The sequence below is a fragment of the Scyliorhinus canicula genome, chromosome 13, assembly GCF_902713615.1.
Source record: "Scyliorhinus canicula chromosome 13, sScyCan1.1, whole genome shotgun sequence".
NCBI classification, from domain to species: domain Eukaryota; kingdom Metazoa; phylum Chordata; class Chondrichthyes; order Carcharhiniformes; family Scyliorhinidae; genus Scyliorhinus; species Scyliorhinus canicula.
In genome coordinates, this window is record NC_052158.1 from 121147010 (window position 1) to 121162514 (window position 15505).

The window sequence follows — 15505 nt, forward strand, 5'->3', positions numbered from 1 at the left end:
CTGGTCCCACGGTAGAGCCTAAAGTACTCCGATCTCCTTCCATTGGTAACTACACTTGCCATCGGAGCCGCGTAGAGCAGCCTCACCCATTTGATGAATCCCTCCCCGAATCCGAACCGCTCCAGCACCTCCCACAGGTACCCCCACTCAACTCTATCAAACGCTTTCTCAGCATCCAGCGCCACCACTATCTCCGCCTCCCCCTCCACTGCCGGCATCATAATAGCATTTAGCAGTCTCCACACATTCGTGTTGAGCTGCCGTCCCTTGACAAATCCTGTCTGATCCTCGTGTATCACCCCTGGCACACAATCCTCTATCCTGGTGGCCAGGATCTTCGCCAGCAACTTAGCGTCAACATTGAGGAGCGAGATAGGCCTGTATGATCCACACTGCAAGGGGTCCTTATCCCGCTTCAGGATCAGAGAGATCAGTGCCCGCGACATCATCGGGGGCAAAGCCCCCCCCCCCCTCCCATGCCTCATTGAAGGCTCGCACCAACAGGGGGCCCACCAGATCCACATACTTTTTATAAAATTCCACCGGGAACCCGTCCGGCCCCGGCGCCTTACCTGACTGCATTTGTCCAATCCCCCTGACTAGCTCCTCCAACTCTATCGGTGCCCCCAGCCCCTCTACCAGCTCCTCTTGAACCCTTGGGAAACATAGCCTGTTCATGAAGCTCTCCATCCCCCCTCTCCCCATCGGAGGTTCCGACCGGTACAGTTCCTCGTAGAAGTCCCTAAAGACCCCATTTACTTCTGTCCCCTTCTGCACTACATTCCCACCCCTATCCGTCACTCCACCAATTTCCCTAGCCGCATCTCGCCTGCGCAGCTGATGCGCCAACATCCTGCTCGCCTTCTCCCCATACTCATATACCGCGCCCTGCGCCCTCCTCCACTGTGTCTCCGCCTTTCTGGTGGTCAACAAGTCAAATTTGGCCTGCAAACTACGCCGTTCCCCTAGCAACCCCTCCTCCGGTGCCTCCGCGTATCTCCTGTCCACATCCAGGAGCTCCCCCACCAGTCTCTCCCTCTCCTTCCACTCCCTCCTTTCCCTATGGGCCCGGATGGAGATCAGCTCCCCCCGGATCACTGCTTTCAGAGCCTCCCAGACCATCCCCACCCGGACCTCCCCCGTGTCGTTGGTATCAAGATACCCCTCAATACTTCCCCGGACCCTCCTACACACCTCCTCATCAGCCAGCATCCCCACATCCAGGCGCCAGAGCGGGCGCTGGTCCCGCGCCTCCCCCATCTCCAGATCAACCCAGTGCGGAGCATGGTCTGAAATCACTATGGCCGAACACTCGGCATCCTGCACCTTCGGGATCAATCCCCAGCTCAGGACAAAAAAATCTATTCGGGAGTAAACCCTATGGACATGGGAGAAAAAGGAATACTCCCGCGCCCTCGGCCTCCTAAACCTCCAGGGATCCACCCCTCCCATCTGGCCCATAAACACCCTCAGCACCTTGGCCGCCGCCGGTCTCCTACCCGTCCTTGAACTGGACCGGTCCAGTGGGGGATCCAGCACTGTGTTAAAGTCTCCCCCCATGATCAGGCCCCCTGCCTCCAGGTCCGGAATGCGGCCCAACAAGCGCCTCATGAAGCCGGCATCATCCCAATTCGGGGCATATACATTAACCAGCACCACCTTCTCTCCCTGCAGCCTACCCTTCACCATAATATATCTGCCCTCCTTGTCCGACGCCACCCTCTTCCCCACCAGAATCACCAACCCCCGGTTCTTCGCGTCCAATCCTGAGTGAAAAACCTGCCCCACCCACCCCTTCCTCAGACAAACCTGGTCCGCCACCTTCAAGTGGGTCTCCTGGAGCATAGCCACGTCCGCCTTCAGATGAATAAATACCCTTGTTCTCTTAACCGGCCCAATCAGCCCCCTCATGTTCCAGGTAATCAGCCGGATCAGAGGGCAACCTGCCCCTCTCCCCCGCCGGCTAGCCATAGCTTGTCGACTGCTCGCCCCAGGCCAGCTCGCCCCGCCTGACCCGTTCCCCATGGCGATAACGCCTCTCCTCTACCCCCCCCCCGGCCCACACCAGCTCCTTCCTGGCCATTCCAGCAGCAACCTGGTATCCCCCCACCCCCCCAGGCTAGGACCCCTCCTAGCCGCGACGCACCCTCCATGGTACTTCCGTGAGTCAGCTGACTTCTGCTGACCCGGCAGCTCCCGCCAAAACCCATCCCCTCCCGGCATGGGGTCATCCCCCTCTTTTTTTAAAAAAATTTAGATTACCCAATTATTTTTTCCAATTAAGGGGCAATTTAGCGTGGCCAATCCACCTACACTGCACATTTTGGGTTGTGGGGGCGAAACCCACGCAGACACGGGGAGAATGTGCAAACTCCACACAGACAGTGACCCAGAGCCGGGATCGAACCTGGGACCTCAGCGCCGTGAGGCGGTTGTGCTAACCACTATGCCACCGTGCTGCCCTCGGGTCATCCCCCTCTTGCCACACCTCCTTGGCACCGCTTCAGCGCGGGAAAAAAAAACCAGTAGAGGCCATGCCCCAACCTCCAGCTCCGCCCCCCCCCCCCACAGCGCGGGAAACCAGAGGAAAGCCCGCGCTTTCACACTGCCACACCCCACCCTTCTGACGCAGCTCCCCAAAATCCAGTTTCACCCCAACCCCCAGCCACGTACAGAAGAAACCATATAAAGCACATACCCCCAACGTTCCCCACACCCATACCCAACAGACCAACCCACCCGGAAACAGAGCAAAAAGAACACCAGCATTAAAAAAAACACGTGTCAAAATTGAAGAACAGCAACAGCGAAAACAGCAACGGCCATAGTGGGACCCCAGACCCTAGTTCGAGTCCAGCTTCTCCGCCTGTACAAAGGCCCACGCCTCCTCCGGGGACTCAAAGTAGTGGTGCCGGTCCTTATATGTCACCCACAGACGCGCAGGCTGCAGCATTCTAAATCTGACCTGCTTGGCATGCAGCACCGCCTTCGTCCGGTTGAACCCGGCCCGCCGCTTTGCCACCTCCGCACTCCAGTCCTGGTAGATTCGCACTACCAAATTCTCCCACTTGTTGCTCCTCTCTTTCTTGGCCCAGCGCAGCACACACTCCCGGTCACTAAATCGATGGAACCGCACCAGCACCGCCCGCGGGGGGTTCATTTGCCCCAGGCCTCCCTGGCCAGCACTCTGTGAGCTCCCTCAAGCTCCAGGGGCAAATGGAAGGACCCCGCTCCCATCAACGAGCTCAACATTGTGGTCACGTACGACGGGAGATCCGACCCCTCCAGCCCCTCCGCCAGGCTGCCCAGGATCCTCAAATTCTTTTGCCTTGTGCGAACGTCCAGCTCCTCCAAGCGGTCTTGCCACTTTTTGTGAAGTGCCTCGTGCAACTCCACTTTCCCCACGAGGACCACGGCCTCCTCCTCCCGCTCAGCGGCCTGCTGCTGGAACTCCCGAATGGACACCTCCTGGGCCGCCTGGGTCCCAAGCAGCTTGTTGGTAGTCGCATTCAGGGAGTCCAGCAACTCCGCCTTCAGCTCCGCAAAACACGCAGAAGAGAGGCTTGCTGCTCCTGCGCCCACTTCCACCAGTCCTCGGGTGTTCCGCCATTTTGGCCTTCTTACCCCGCTTTTCTTGGGGAGCTGCTGCAGCTTTTTCCTTTGCCCCACTCCGGGTGAGCACCATAAACTATGGGGAATGCTCCTCTAGTCACCTTCCCCCACCGGGATTCGTCGAGACAGCGCCGTTTGGGGCCTTCAAATCGGCCCAAAAGTCCTTAAGTAGCGGGAGCTGCGGTGCGGCTTAGCTCCGCATAGCCGCAACCGGAAGTTTCCAAAGCCGATTTTCTGACCGCTGCACTCCTAGTACAGGCCATCCACCGGTGGAGAATCTGAGAAGGAGTGTTCCCACACGGGGAAAAGTCCAAACAGCACCACTACGAGCCCTTAAAAGAGCCCCAAAGTCCGAAAATAGCGGGAGCCACTGAACGTGCGGCTTAGCTCCGCATCACCGCTACCGGAAGTTCTTCCCCGCTTCTTCAATGGCCTTGGTGAGATCTTTTCACAGTTCTTCCCTCTGCTGCTAGAATTCAGCTTTCATAAAGGCCCTCAAGCTTGAGACCTATAAGCTGGCCCTTCCCCCGCCTGCATGCTTGCAGAGGCTTTTGTCTGCTGTTGCTTCAGCCCAATCTTGCACTGTTTCTGAGGGTCTGATAACCAAGAAACATACTATTCCTGGGGGAAAGTACTCCTCAAACATTCACCTACGCCTTTTCATCGAAATTCCAACACGTGCCGCCCAAAAAAGAGCTCTTTTCTGTAACCTTGGGCAGGACCTGCCTCTGTGTGATCACTCACTCCATGGTGCACACCGGAAGTCAGAGTGGGGTTGTCTCCACAACTTTATGGTAGGATTATGGAGGAGGATAAGGAGTCTATGGAAGGGATTAAGGCTAAGTGGGGCTAGAGGAAGGATTATGGTGCAAAGTGCTGCGAAGGGTCAATGCCTCGACCTCGTGTGCGAGGCTGGGGTTGGTAGGTAGTGTATAGGGCGCACTTAACAAAGGTGAGGGTGAGCCGGCTGTTTGAGGAGATGGAGGATAGTTGTCAGCAGTGTGGCCCAGCCAACCATGTCCTGATGTTCTGGTAATCAACACAATATGAACAAGAATCACTTATTACCCAGACTTAGTAGGATTTCAGGTTACTGAAGGACATTGATAAATCTGTTGCATTATTACAACAATCCAATCACCTTCATATTAATTTTTTTGTGAACCTGTTTAGTGTTCAGTGCTCTTCCTAGAACATTTGATTAAGTGAAAGGCCATGTGCAAATATTAATTACTGTTAGATAATGGATTTGTTTAACCATCTACAGGAATATTTGTCAATGTACTACTCAACCTCTTCCCTTTAGTTGAGATTAGGTTGAAATGGGGGAGAAAAAAAGAATCAAGAATTGGTACAAATTCAAACTAGACAAATATCAGAAATATTGGGCGTAATTCACCCAAAGGGAGACAAACAGCCGACGGCGGAGTGAAACCCAGAGGGGGGGGGGGCTAGGAGTGGCAGCGCGTGAATTTTGCGCGCCGGGCCTTGACACTTGCGTCAAAGTGGCGCGGCCGGAATGATGCGGCCGGCGGAGCCTAAGTCACGTCACCCACGCATGCGCCGGTTGGCCGTGCCAGCCCTTCCACTGCCCCACAAGACATGGCGGCTTGATATTGCGGGGCGGCGGAGGGAAAAGAGTGCGTCTTTTAGAGACGTTGGCCCGACGATCAGTGGGCACCGATCGCGGGCCAGACACCTCCTGAGCACGCCCGTGGTGCTCGATCCTCCCTCTGCTCCCCCACAGGCCCCACATGCAGCGGTCACGCGATGTTCACGCCGGCAGCGACCAGGTGTGGTTGGCGCCACGTGAACCAGTCGGGTTCGGCAGGCCGCTTGGCCCATCCGGGCCGGAGAATCGCCAGTCGCCGTTAGAAACGGCAAGTGGCGATTCTCTGAGCGGCCTGTCGCAAAACGCGACACGCCATTTTGGGGGGGGGGAGGTGGGAGAATCGCGTGGGGGTGCCAGGGCGGCATGGCGTGATTCGCCCGGCACTTCCGTGATTCTCCAACCCAGCGCGGGGGTCAGAGAATCGCGCCCATTGTGGTCTATACCATCAATTATGGTTTCAGGAAAAACATTTATATTATACAGCTTATATTACATAAAATATAAAAATTTAGTGTTGGACTAGCCACTAATTACTTAAGGGCTCCAGCCTAAGGGCACTAATTGGGAACAAAGTCCCAAAGCCAACGCATTTAGCCCCTTGTGTCCCGAGGCTCGCAGTGCTGAGAAATACATGGCTATACAACGCGAGAGGTCTCAGCGGGAAACGCCGGCGAGGTCGCACATAGCCCCATTTTGTACACTGGGGAACTCCCCAGTGTAGCGAGAGATTGCGTGTGCAGAGTGTGCCAGCTTAGCAGCTTGTTAGTGCCCATGCCAGCTGGCAGTGCCAGGCTGGCACCCAGGTAGCACTGTCAGGGTACCAGACTGGCACCAGCAGGGCCAGGATACCACCCTGCCCAAAGGGCATGCAGCAGGGGGCCTCGGATCCCCTGGGAGACCCCCATGAGTTCCGTTCCGTCTGGTCCTCGGTTGTGGAGCTCAGTACTGAATGGCGCCCACCCGAGATCTCTGCAGCGAAGGGGATGAATCCCAAAGCCTCGGATACCTTGGGAATCTGTACATTAGAGTGAGGCTAGCTGTATCGCTCTAATGTGCAGATTTACCAAAATGTGATTGTGGGTGGGATTTACATCACAACATCTTGAGGGATCACATTAGGTCTCCCGGCTTTTATCGGCCACGCTGCTGATCATTTTGTATGCCTCTATTAAGTCACCTCTTAACCTTCTTCTCTCTAACGAAAACAACCTCAAGTCCATCAGCCTTTCCTCCTAAGATTTTCCCTCCATACCAGGCAATATCCTGGTAAATCTCCTCTGCACCCGTTCCAAAGCTTCCACGTCCTTCCTATAATGAGGCGACCAGAACTGTACGCAATACTCCAAATGCGGCCGTACCAGAGTTTCGTACAGCTGCAACATGACCTCATGGCTCCGGAACTCAATCCCTCTACCAATAAAGGCCAACACACCATAGGCCTTCTTCAAAACCGTATCAACCTGGGTGGCAACTTTCAGGGATCTAGTTGGTAGGATTTCGCAAGCCCAGGCCAGATGGTTAGGGGGTGAATGTAATGCAACATGAATTCAAGGTTCCAGGGCAGCACGGTGGCACAGTGGGTTAGCCTTGCTGCCTCATGGCGCCGAGGTCCCAGGTTCGATCCCGGCTCTGGGTCACTGTCTGTGGAGTTTGTACATTCTCCCCGTGTTTGCGTGGGTTTCGCCCCCACAACCCCAAGATGTGCCTGGTAGGTGGATTGACCACCTTAATTTGCCCCTTAATTGGAAAAAATTGATTGGGTACTCTAAATTGTTTTTTTAATGAATTTAAGGTTCCCTGGATGTTTCACAGCTCCAGGGTCCCAGGTTCGATTCCCGGCTGGGTCACTGTCTGTGCGGAGTCTGCACATCCTCCCCGTGTGTGCGTGGGTTTCCTCCGGGTGCTCCGGTTTCCTCCCACAGTCCAAAGATGTGCGGGTTAGGTGGATTGGCCAGGCTAAATTGCCCTTAGTGTCCTAAAAAATAAGGTTAATGGGGGTTGTTGGGTTACTGGGATAGGTATACGTGGGCTTGAGTAGGGTGATCATTGCTCGGCACAACATCGAGGGCCGAAGGGCCTGTTCTGTGTTGTACTGTTCTAATCCTAATTCTAAGGTCCCGGTTGAGGCTGTACTCTCTCATGTGCGTAACTTGGCTATAAGTTTTTGCTCGGCAATTCTGCGTTGTCGCGCGTCCTGAAGGCTGCCTTGGAGAACGCTTACCCGAAGATCAGAGGCTGAATGCCCTTGACTGAGTGCTCCCCGACTGGAATGGAACATTCCTGCCTGGCGATTGTCACGCGATGTACGTTCATCTCCACATCATCTTGAACTTAGGCTCTTGTATTATATTTCACGGTTAGCACTGCTGCTTCACAGCACTAGGGTCCCAGGTTCAATTCCTGGCTTGGATCACTGTCTGTGTGGAGTCTGCACGTTCTCCCCGTGTCTGCATGCATTTCCTCCGGCTGCTCCGGTTTCCTCCCACAAGTCCCGAAAGACTTGTTAGGTGAACTAGACATTCTGAATTCTCCCTCTGTGTATCAGAACAGGAACCAGAGTGTGGCGACGAGGGGCTTTTCACAGTAACTTCATTGCAGTGTTAACGTAAGCCTACTTGTGACAATAATAAAGATTATTTTTTAAATAACCCAATAGACAAAAGACTTTAAAATATTAGTCTAATTGCTTTTTAGTTTCCAGACAAATCAGGGGCAGTGATGGACTCTCTCCTCTTGATTCTGTGTATTATGGATGGATTTTGGTTGATTTTGGTATAGTCAAAATCAACGAAAATGTTCCTCTAACACGAGAAAGAAAATAACACCTGTTAAGAAAGAATGACTTAAATATCTGAATTGTATATTTTAAAAATAAAGCTCTTTTCCAATTTTAGCACATTTAAATAATTATACCCGAGTGTCACTGGTATTTTGGCAGCTCAAATTGTAATCATGGTTACATCAGCAACTCTGTCAAACAGTCTGTAACTTCGCCAAGAATTAATATACACATAATATGTGTATGTTTAAATCGTGCAAGTGGAATAAATTTCTCTTTTTCAAAGAAATGCATTGTTAGAGAAGAAGCATTCTGCCTCGTAATACAACTAAACCGATGCTCCATTTTATAGCGCAATAATAAACTTCCCTTTTAAAAATGTTGTTTTCTAATCTTGTATCTATAAAAGAATAACAAAGTTGTATTAATTAATTTTTATTGTAATCTATTTTACTAATGAAAATCACAAAATAAACCTAACCATACCAATGCGGTGTTTCTATTTTTAGAATTCTAACAGATCTCCAGTGGCATTACTGATGGCAAATAAGTAATTTTATATATAAAAAATTGTTATGCCAAATAATATTAGCAGTGAAGCTAACTTAACAACATTGATGGTGGCCCTGGAACCTACATGTGCTAAGAAGAGGAGTGGGGGTTGCTGCAATTTGGTAGTTTTGAGATCCGATGCAGTATTTTGAAAGAGGCTCCAATGCTCTGGGAACGCTGAAAGGTTTGTCTGAGAAATATTAGAAGGGAGTTTTAGGAACACTCCTGAGAAGGAATCCTGGGAATGCGGGCCCTAGATTTAGGAACATAGGTTGTCGGAGCAAGAGTAGACCATTCGGCCCTTTGAGCCTGCACCACCATTCAATAATATCATGGTTGTGTTCTCAGCCCCACTTTCCTGTCTGTCCCCCGACAAGCCTAGATTCCATTGTCTAACAAAAATCTATCTAACTCAGCCTTGAATAAACTTAAAGACCTAGCCTCCACTACCTTCTGGGGAAGAGAATTTAAGCAACTGATATCAAAATGACAGTTTGAGAGCATTTCTCACAGCTACTGTTCTGCAAAAGGGGAATTAGGGAACAGGTTAAGGGTCATTCCACTTTGTTTGCTTTGATTCCTTGTCATCTCTCAAACAAATTCTAATTGATAGCACATCAATGAGAGATGGCCACATATTTACTCAGCATTACTGTAAATGTTTATCTGAGGAATATGACAGTGTGAGTGGTAGATTCCTTCCTCATGTAGTGTTTGTTACACTGGGTCCCTTCTTTCCACCAAACCCACCCTGCCATCTCCAAACTGTCCTGAGTGTAAAATGAAGAAGTAAGATTAGCAGCCTTCCAGGATCATCTTCATGTTTTAATAAACACCCTTCACGTCTGCTGGTTTACAGTGTTTCTTCTCGTTGGGGGTGGGGTGCTGTAGTTGATAATTGATTAGTTTCAGTTTAACTTTAGGTCTGAAGCAGTTGCCACAATAATTCAAGTCCTATGACTTCATACAGAACAGGTGTAGGAGATCACATGCAGCACCATTTGTCTACAACACTCCTAATATTTTTACATGTGCCCACAATGGCTCCAGCTTTCATTTAGATGTTACAATCCTGGTGTGGGAATTTTCGAGTAAGACTTCAAGAAGTCAGACAGTGAGTATAAGATTGGAAGAGAATGTGGCAGTTTAGGTATAGAAGATTGTACTTTTTTAAAAAAGAAAAAAAAATTACAATTAAGGGGCAATTTAGCCTGACCAATCAACCTACCCTGCACATCTTTGGGTTGTGGGGATGAGACCCATGTGGACACGCGAAGAATGTGCAAACTCCACACGGATAGTGATCCGGGATCGAACCCAGGTCCTTGGCGCCGTGAGGGCTAACTACTGCGCCACCATGCCATCCTTTGGTATAGAATATTGTACTGTATTTCCTGTGATGTGCGTGCAGATGGTTCTGGCTATTTTTTGCTAATTGTAATCGATCACAATCTATATTTTCAAGGTGTTCGTTAAGGAAGGTGATCATGTCAAGGCTGGAGACTCATTGATGGTAATGATAGCCATGAAAATGGAGGTGAGCAAACATATTCCATTCTAAAACAATGCGTATTTTCTGAAGAATGTTTCCCTTTATTTTGCCTTTGTAATTCTAATTCTAAAGGTTGCAGTATTCCATAGTTATTGTATAAGGGAGCATTTGCATCACAAATACCAAAATATGTAACATTGCAGACACTTTCAGACTGAAAGAAGGGACTCCTCTCCCATCAACACGCTGGATTAATGTGCCAATACAGTTGTAACAACTATCCCATTAATACCACACCGGGATGAAAAATAAAATACTGCAATTAGTGCAAAACAAAAAGATGGGGGGGGTTGTTGGGTTACGGGTATAGGGTGGATACGTGGGTTTGAGTAGGTGATCATGGCTCGGCACAACATCGAGGGCCGAAGGGCCTGTTCTGTGCTGTGCTGTACTGTTCTATGTTCTATGGCTTCATGTTTTCGACGGTGATTCTTTATTCATTTTAAATACTTTATTTAAATAATAAACATTTCAATAATGTTTTTCATTTTTACTTCTATGTTAACTTCACATTAACAAGAGATAACATCCACTTAGTTAACAATTAATTAAGTAAATTGACCTTTCCCAATGACAGCATTATTTGTGGAGGATTAGATACAGTAGGCGGGATTCTCCAATAATGAGGCTATGTCCCCATGTCGGCGTCGTAACGTGGGTGTTTCACTCTGGACTTTCCTCACCTGCGGGGGCTAGCAGGGCCCCGGAGTGCTCCTCGCAGCTCCTGGCTGCGGATACAGGGCCCTGCACTTCCGGTCGGGAGTCCGTGCATGCGACGTGGCGGACTCACACCGCGGACCATGATGAACGAATTAGGTCCCCCCTGAGATCGCGTGCGTCCACGGATTGGTGCCGCCCGATCGCTTGCCTGGCCTTCTGTGAGGCTCCCCACGCCCCCCACCAGGGTGGCTGCGGACCGAGTCCACTTTCTCTCGGAGAATCGCTGCGGAGGCCTCTGTCAATGGCCCCCTACGCACACTGCGTCGATTCTCCGGGAGTGGCGTCGGACCGGATTTTGGCGTAACCGTCCATTCTCCACCCCCGCGCCGATCGCGATTTCGGTGCAGAGGCTCAGAATCCAGCCCAGTATATTTTAGTGGTGTCTTGGTCAACAAGAGGCACCTAAGAATTGATTTCATACCTGAGCCTGTTTAGATATGGAAGGATTAATTCTGAAAGATATCTATCTGAAACATGAGCTCATCGAGTTTTTATTTAAATAGTGCATTTTCTGCATTTCAAACATTCTCTTATCAAAACTGCCAATATCCATTTGATCAATGTCAGTGATATCCAATCATAGCTGAGTCAATTTTGAATATGGACACAATCTTGCCATTATAAATAAATGAGCAAACCCTTACGTAAACTTTTGTGCGATAAAATTATCTTCTGTTTTTGTGCCCTAATTTAGGGAGATGGTGGATTATTGGTGTCACTGGGCTAGTAATCCAGAGACCCAGGCTAATCAGAGAAAGTTTACGGCACAGAAAGAGACCACTTGGCCCATTGTTTCTGCACTGCCCGAAAAGTGAGCCACCCAGCCTAATCCCATTTTCCACAATTTGGTTCTGGAAATGGCGCTTGAGGTGCATATCCAGACAACTTTTACATTAGTTGAGCATTTCCACCCTTTCAGGTAGTGAGTTGCAGCCCCCCACGATACCCTGGGTGAAAAACATTTTCCTCACCTCCTCTAATATTTCTGCCCCTCTAATATTTCTAATAAACACTTTAAATCTATGTCCCCTAGATACTGACTTCTCTGCTGAAGTAAATTGGCTCTTCCCATCTATTCTATCCAGGCACTTTACAGTTTTCTACACATCAATCAAATATCACCTCAGCCTTCTCTGTTTCAAGGAAGACAACCCCAGCCTATCCATTCTTTTCTCATAGCTGCTATCTTTCAGTCCTGGCAACACCCTCATAAATTTCCCCTGTAGCCTCTCTACTGCAATTACATCCTTTATGTAATAAGATGACCAGAACTGCGCACAGTTCTTCAGTTGCAGCCTAACTAATGTTTTATATGGTTCCAGCATAACCTTCCTGCTCTTGTATTCTATGTCTCGGTTAATAAGGGAAAGGATTCCATGTGCCGTCTTAACCATCTTAACAACCAGCCCTGCTGCCTTCAGGAATCTGTGGACCATTCACTCCTAGTTTCCTCACTTCCTCTACACCTCTCAATATCCTCCCATTTCTTGTTTGGCCTCACCAAATGCATCACCTCACACTTCACTGGGTTGAATTCAATTTGACACTTTTCTGTCTAAATGATCCATCCATTGATATCTTCCTGCAGTCGACAGCAGTCGCTATCAACATTGCAGCCAAATTCTGTGTCAACTTGAAACTTTTGGATCAGTCCCCTTACATTTATGTCCAAATCATTAATATATATCACGAAAAGCACTGAGCTCTGTAGAACCTCACTGGAAACAGCCTTCTAGTCACAAGAGCATCCATCAACCTTTGTTTCCAGCCACTGAGTCAATTTTAGATCCAGTTTACTACATTCCCCAAGATACCACAGGCTTTTATTTATTGTTTTAACCATTCTGCCATGTGGAACCTTGTCAAAATTCTTGCTGAAAGACTGTAGACCACATCAACTGGATTACCCCCATCAGTCTTCCTTGTTACTTCTTCAAAAAATTGAATCAAGTTAGTCAGACACGACCTTCCCGTCTTAACAAATCAATGTGGTCTGTCCTTGATTAATCCATGCCTTTCTAAATGACAGTTTACCTGTCCTTCAGAATTGATTTGAATAATTTTCCCGCTACTGAGATAACACTGACTTGCTCATAATTATTCGGTCAACCCCTTGCTTCCTTTTTAAACAAAGATATAACGTTAGCAGACCTCCAATCTACCAGCACCACGCCAGTGAGGATTGAAAAGCGTTGGTGAGACCCTCCACTATTTCCTCCCAGCTTTTTTCAACAAACTGAAGTATGTTTCACCTTGTCCTGGTGATTTATGCAATTTCCAGGATGCTAATCACCTGAGTACTTCCTCTCTCCCGATGTTTATCACATCCAATACTTCACACTCCTCCTCCATAACTACAATAATGCTCTGGTAATGTGGGCTAAAACCTTACCATGGCAGCTGGTGGAATTTAAATTAAAATTAATTTTAAATATTTGAAATTTAAAGCTAGTCTCAGGAATGGTGATAATGAAATTATTTTTTTTTTTTAAATAATTTTTATTGAAGAAATTTTTCAAAATACAAACATTTTAACCCCCCCTACATTTACATTTAAATTATAGCAAAACAAAGTCAGACCTCCCTACTTAACAAAAAAAGTCCCCCCCACCCCCTAATCGCGCGTCCCACACCCCCCCCCCCCCCCCCCCCCCCCCCCCCCCGCGCCGGCGAACCGACAGTCAGACCAACTTATCATTTCTGGCAGTGTCCTCGGGCAGGCCTTGCCCGTGCCACCACCGCTACCGTACTTCCTTCGTTGTTGTCTCCCCTCCTCCCCCCCCCCTCCCTCCCGCCCTCCCCTCCCCTCCCGGGTTGCTGCTGTCACGGCCTCAGTTTCTATCTCTGATCTAAGAGGTCCAGGAAGGGTTGCCATCGCCTGAAAAACCCCTGCACCGACCCTCTCAGGGCGAATTTGATCCTTTCCAATTGGATGAAGTTTGCCATGTCGTTTAACCAGGTGTTAACACTTAGAGGCCTGTCGTCCCTCCACTGAATCAAGATCCTCCTCCGAGCCACCAGGGACGCAAAGGCTAATATTCCAGCCTCCCTCGCCTCCTGTACCCCCGGTTCCACCCCAACCCCGAAGATCGCAAGTCTCCATCCTGGCTTGACCCTGGACCCCACCACTCTCGACACCGTCCCTGCCACCCCCTTCCAGAACTCCTCCAGTGCCGGACATGCCCAAAACATATGTGCATGATTTGCAGGGCTTCCCGAACATCTAATACACCTGTCTTCACCCCCGAAAAACCGACTCATCCTTGTCCCCGTCATGTGGGCTCTATGCAGTACCTTAAATTGAATGAGACTTAGTCTCGCACATGACGACGACGAGTTGACCCTCTCCAGGGCGTCTGCCCATGTCCCGTCCTCTATCTGTTCCCCAGCTCTAACTCCCACTTATCTTTCAGCTCCACTACTGGTACCTCCTCCACCTCCTGCATAATCTTATAGATGTCCGAGATCTTCCCCTCCCCGACCCAGACCCCTGATAGCACCCTATCACTCACCCCCCTGTCGGGAAGCGCGGGGAACCCCTCTACCTGTCGTCTGGCAAATGCCTTCACTTGGAGGTACCTGAACGTGTTCCCCGGGGGGAGCCCAAATTTCTCCTCCAGCTCTCCCAAGCTCGCAAACCTCCCCTCTATAAACAAGTCCCTCAGTTGTCTAATACCCGCCCTCTGCCAGCTCTGGAATCCCCCTCCTGTATTTCCCGGCGCAAATCTGTGGTTCCCTCTTAGTGGTGCCCCTATCAGACCTCCCACTTCCCCCCTGTGTCGCCTCCACTGCCCCCAGATCTTGAGGGTGGCCGCCACCACCGGGCTCGTGGTATACCTCGTGGGAGGGAGCGGCCATGGTGCCGTTACCAGTGCCCCTAAGCTTATGTTGCCGCAGGACGCCCTCTCCATACGCTTCCAGGCTGCCCCCTCCCCTTCCATCATCCACTTTCGTACCATCGATGTATTTGCCGCCCAGTAATATCCTGAAAGGTTGGGTAACGCCAGCCCTCCACTATCCCTACTCCGCTCCAAAAAGACCCTTCTAACTCTCGGGGTGCCATGTGCCCACACATACCCCATGATACTACTCGTTACCTTCTTGAAAAAGGCCCTGGGGAGGAAGATGGGCAGACACTGGAACAAAAACAAGAACCTCGGGAGGACCGTCATTTTAACTGACTGCACCCTCCCTGCCAGCGACAGCGGTACCATATCCCACCTCTTAAACTCCTCCTCCATCTGTTCCACCAGTCTGGAAAAGTTCAATTTGTGGAGGGTCCCCCAGTTCTTTGCCACCTGCACCCCCAAATACCTAAAACTTTTAACTGCTCTTTTGAAGGGGAGCCTCCCAATTCCCTCCCCTTGGTCTCCCGGGTGTATTACAAAGACCTCACTTTTCCCCAGATTTAATTTATACCCCGAAAAGTCCCCGAACTCCGCTAGTATCCCCATTACCTCCGGCATTCCCCCTTCCGGGTCTCCCACATACAACAACAAATCATCCGCATAGAGCGAGACCCGATGTTCCTCCCCTCCCCTTGTCAGTCCTCTCCACCCCCCTGAACCCCTCAGTGCCATCGCCAACGGCTCAATCGCTAATGCAAAGAGTAAGGGAGATAGGGGACATCCCTGCCTAGTACCTCGATGGAGCCCAAAATATTCCTCCCGTTTGTTAC

At 50.0% G+C, this 15505-nt stretch overlaps 1 protein-coding gene across 2 annotated transcripts in view; it reads left to right on the forward strand.

The window, feature by feature from the left end:
- The window catches only part of mccc1 (methylcrotonoyl-CoA carboxylase 1 (alpha)), a 98872-nt gene that overhangs the window by 71762 nt on the left and 11605 nt on the right, over nucleotides 1-15505 (forward strand). For both annotated transcript variants that reach the window (XM_038816004.1, XM_038816005.1), the window contains exon 18: nucleotides 10021-10092. In XM_038816004.1, the coding sequence (XP_038671932.1) occupies nucleotides 10021-10092 (72 nt within the window). The remainder of the gene's footprint in view (nucleotides 1-10020; nucleotides 10093-15505) is intronic.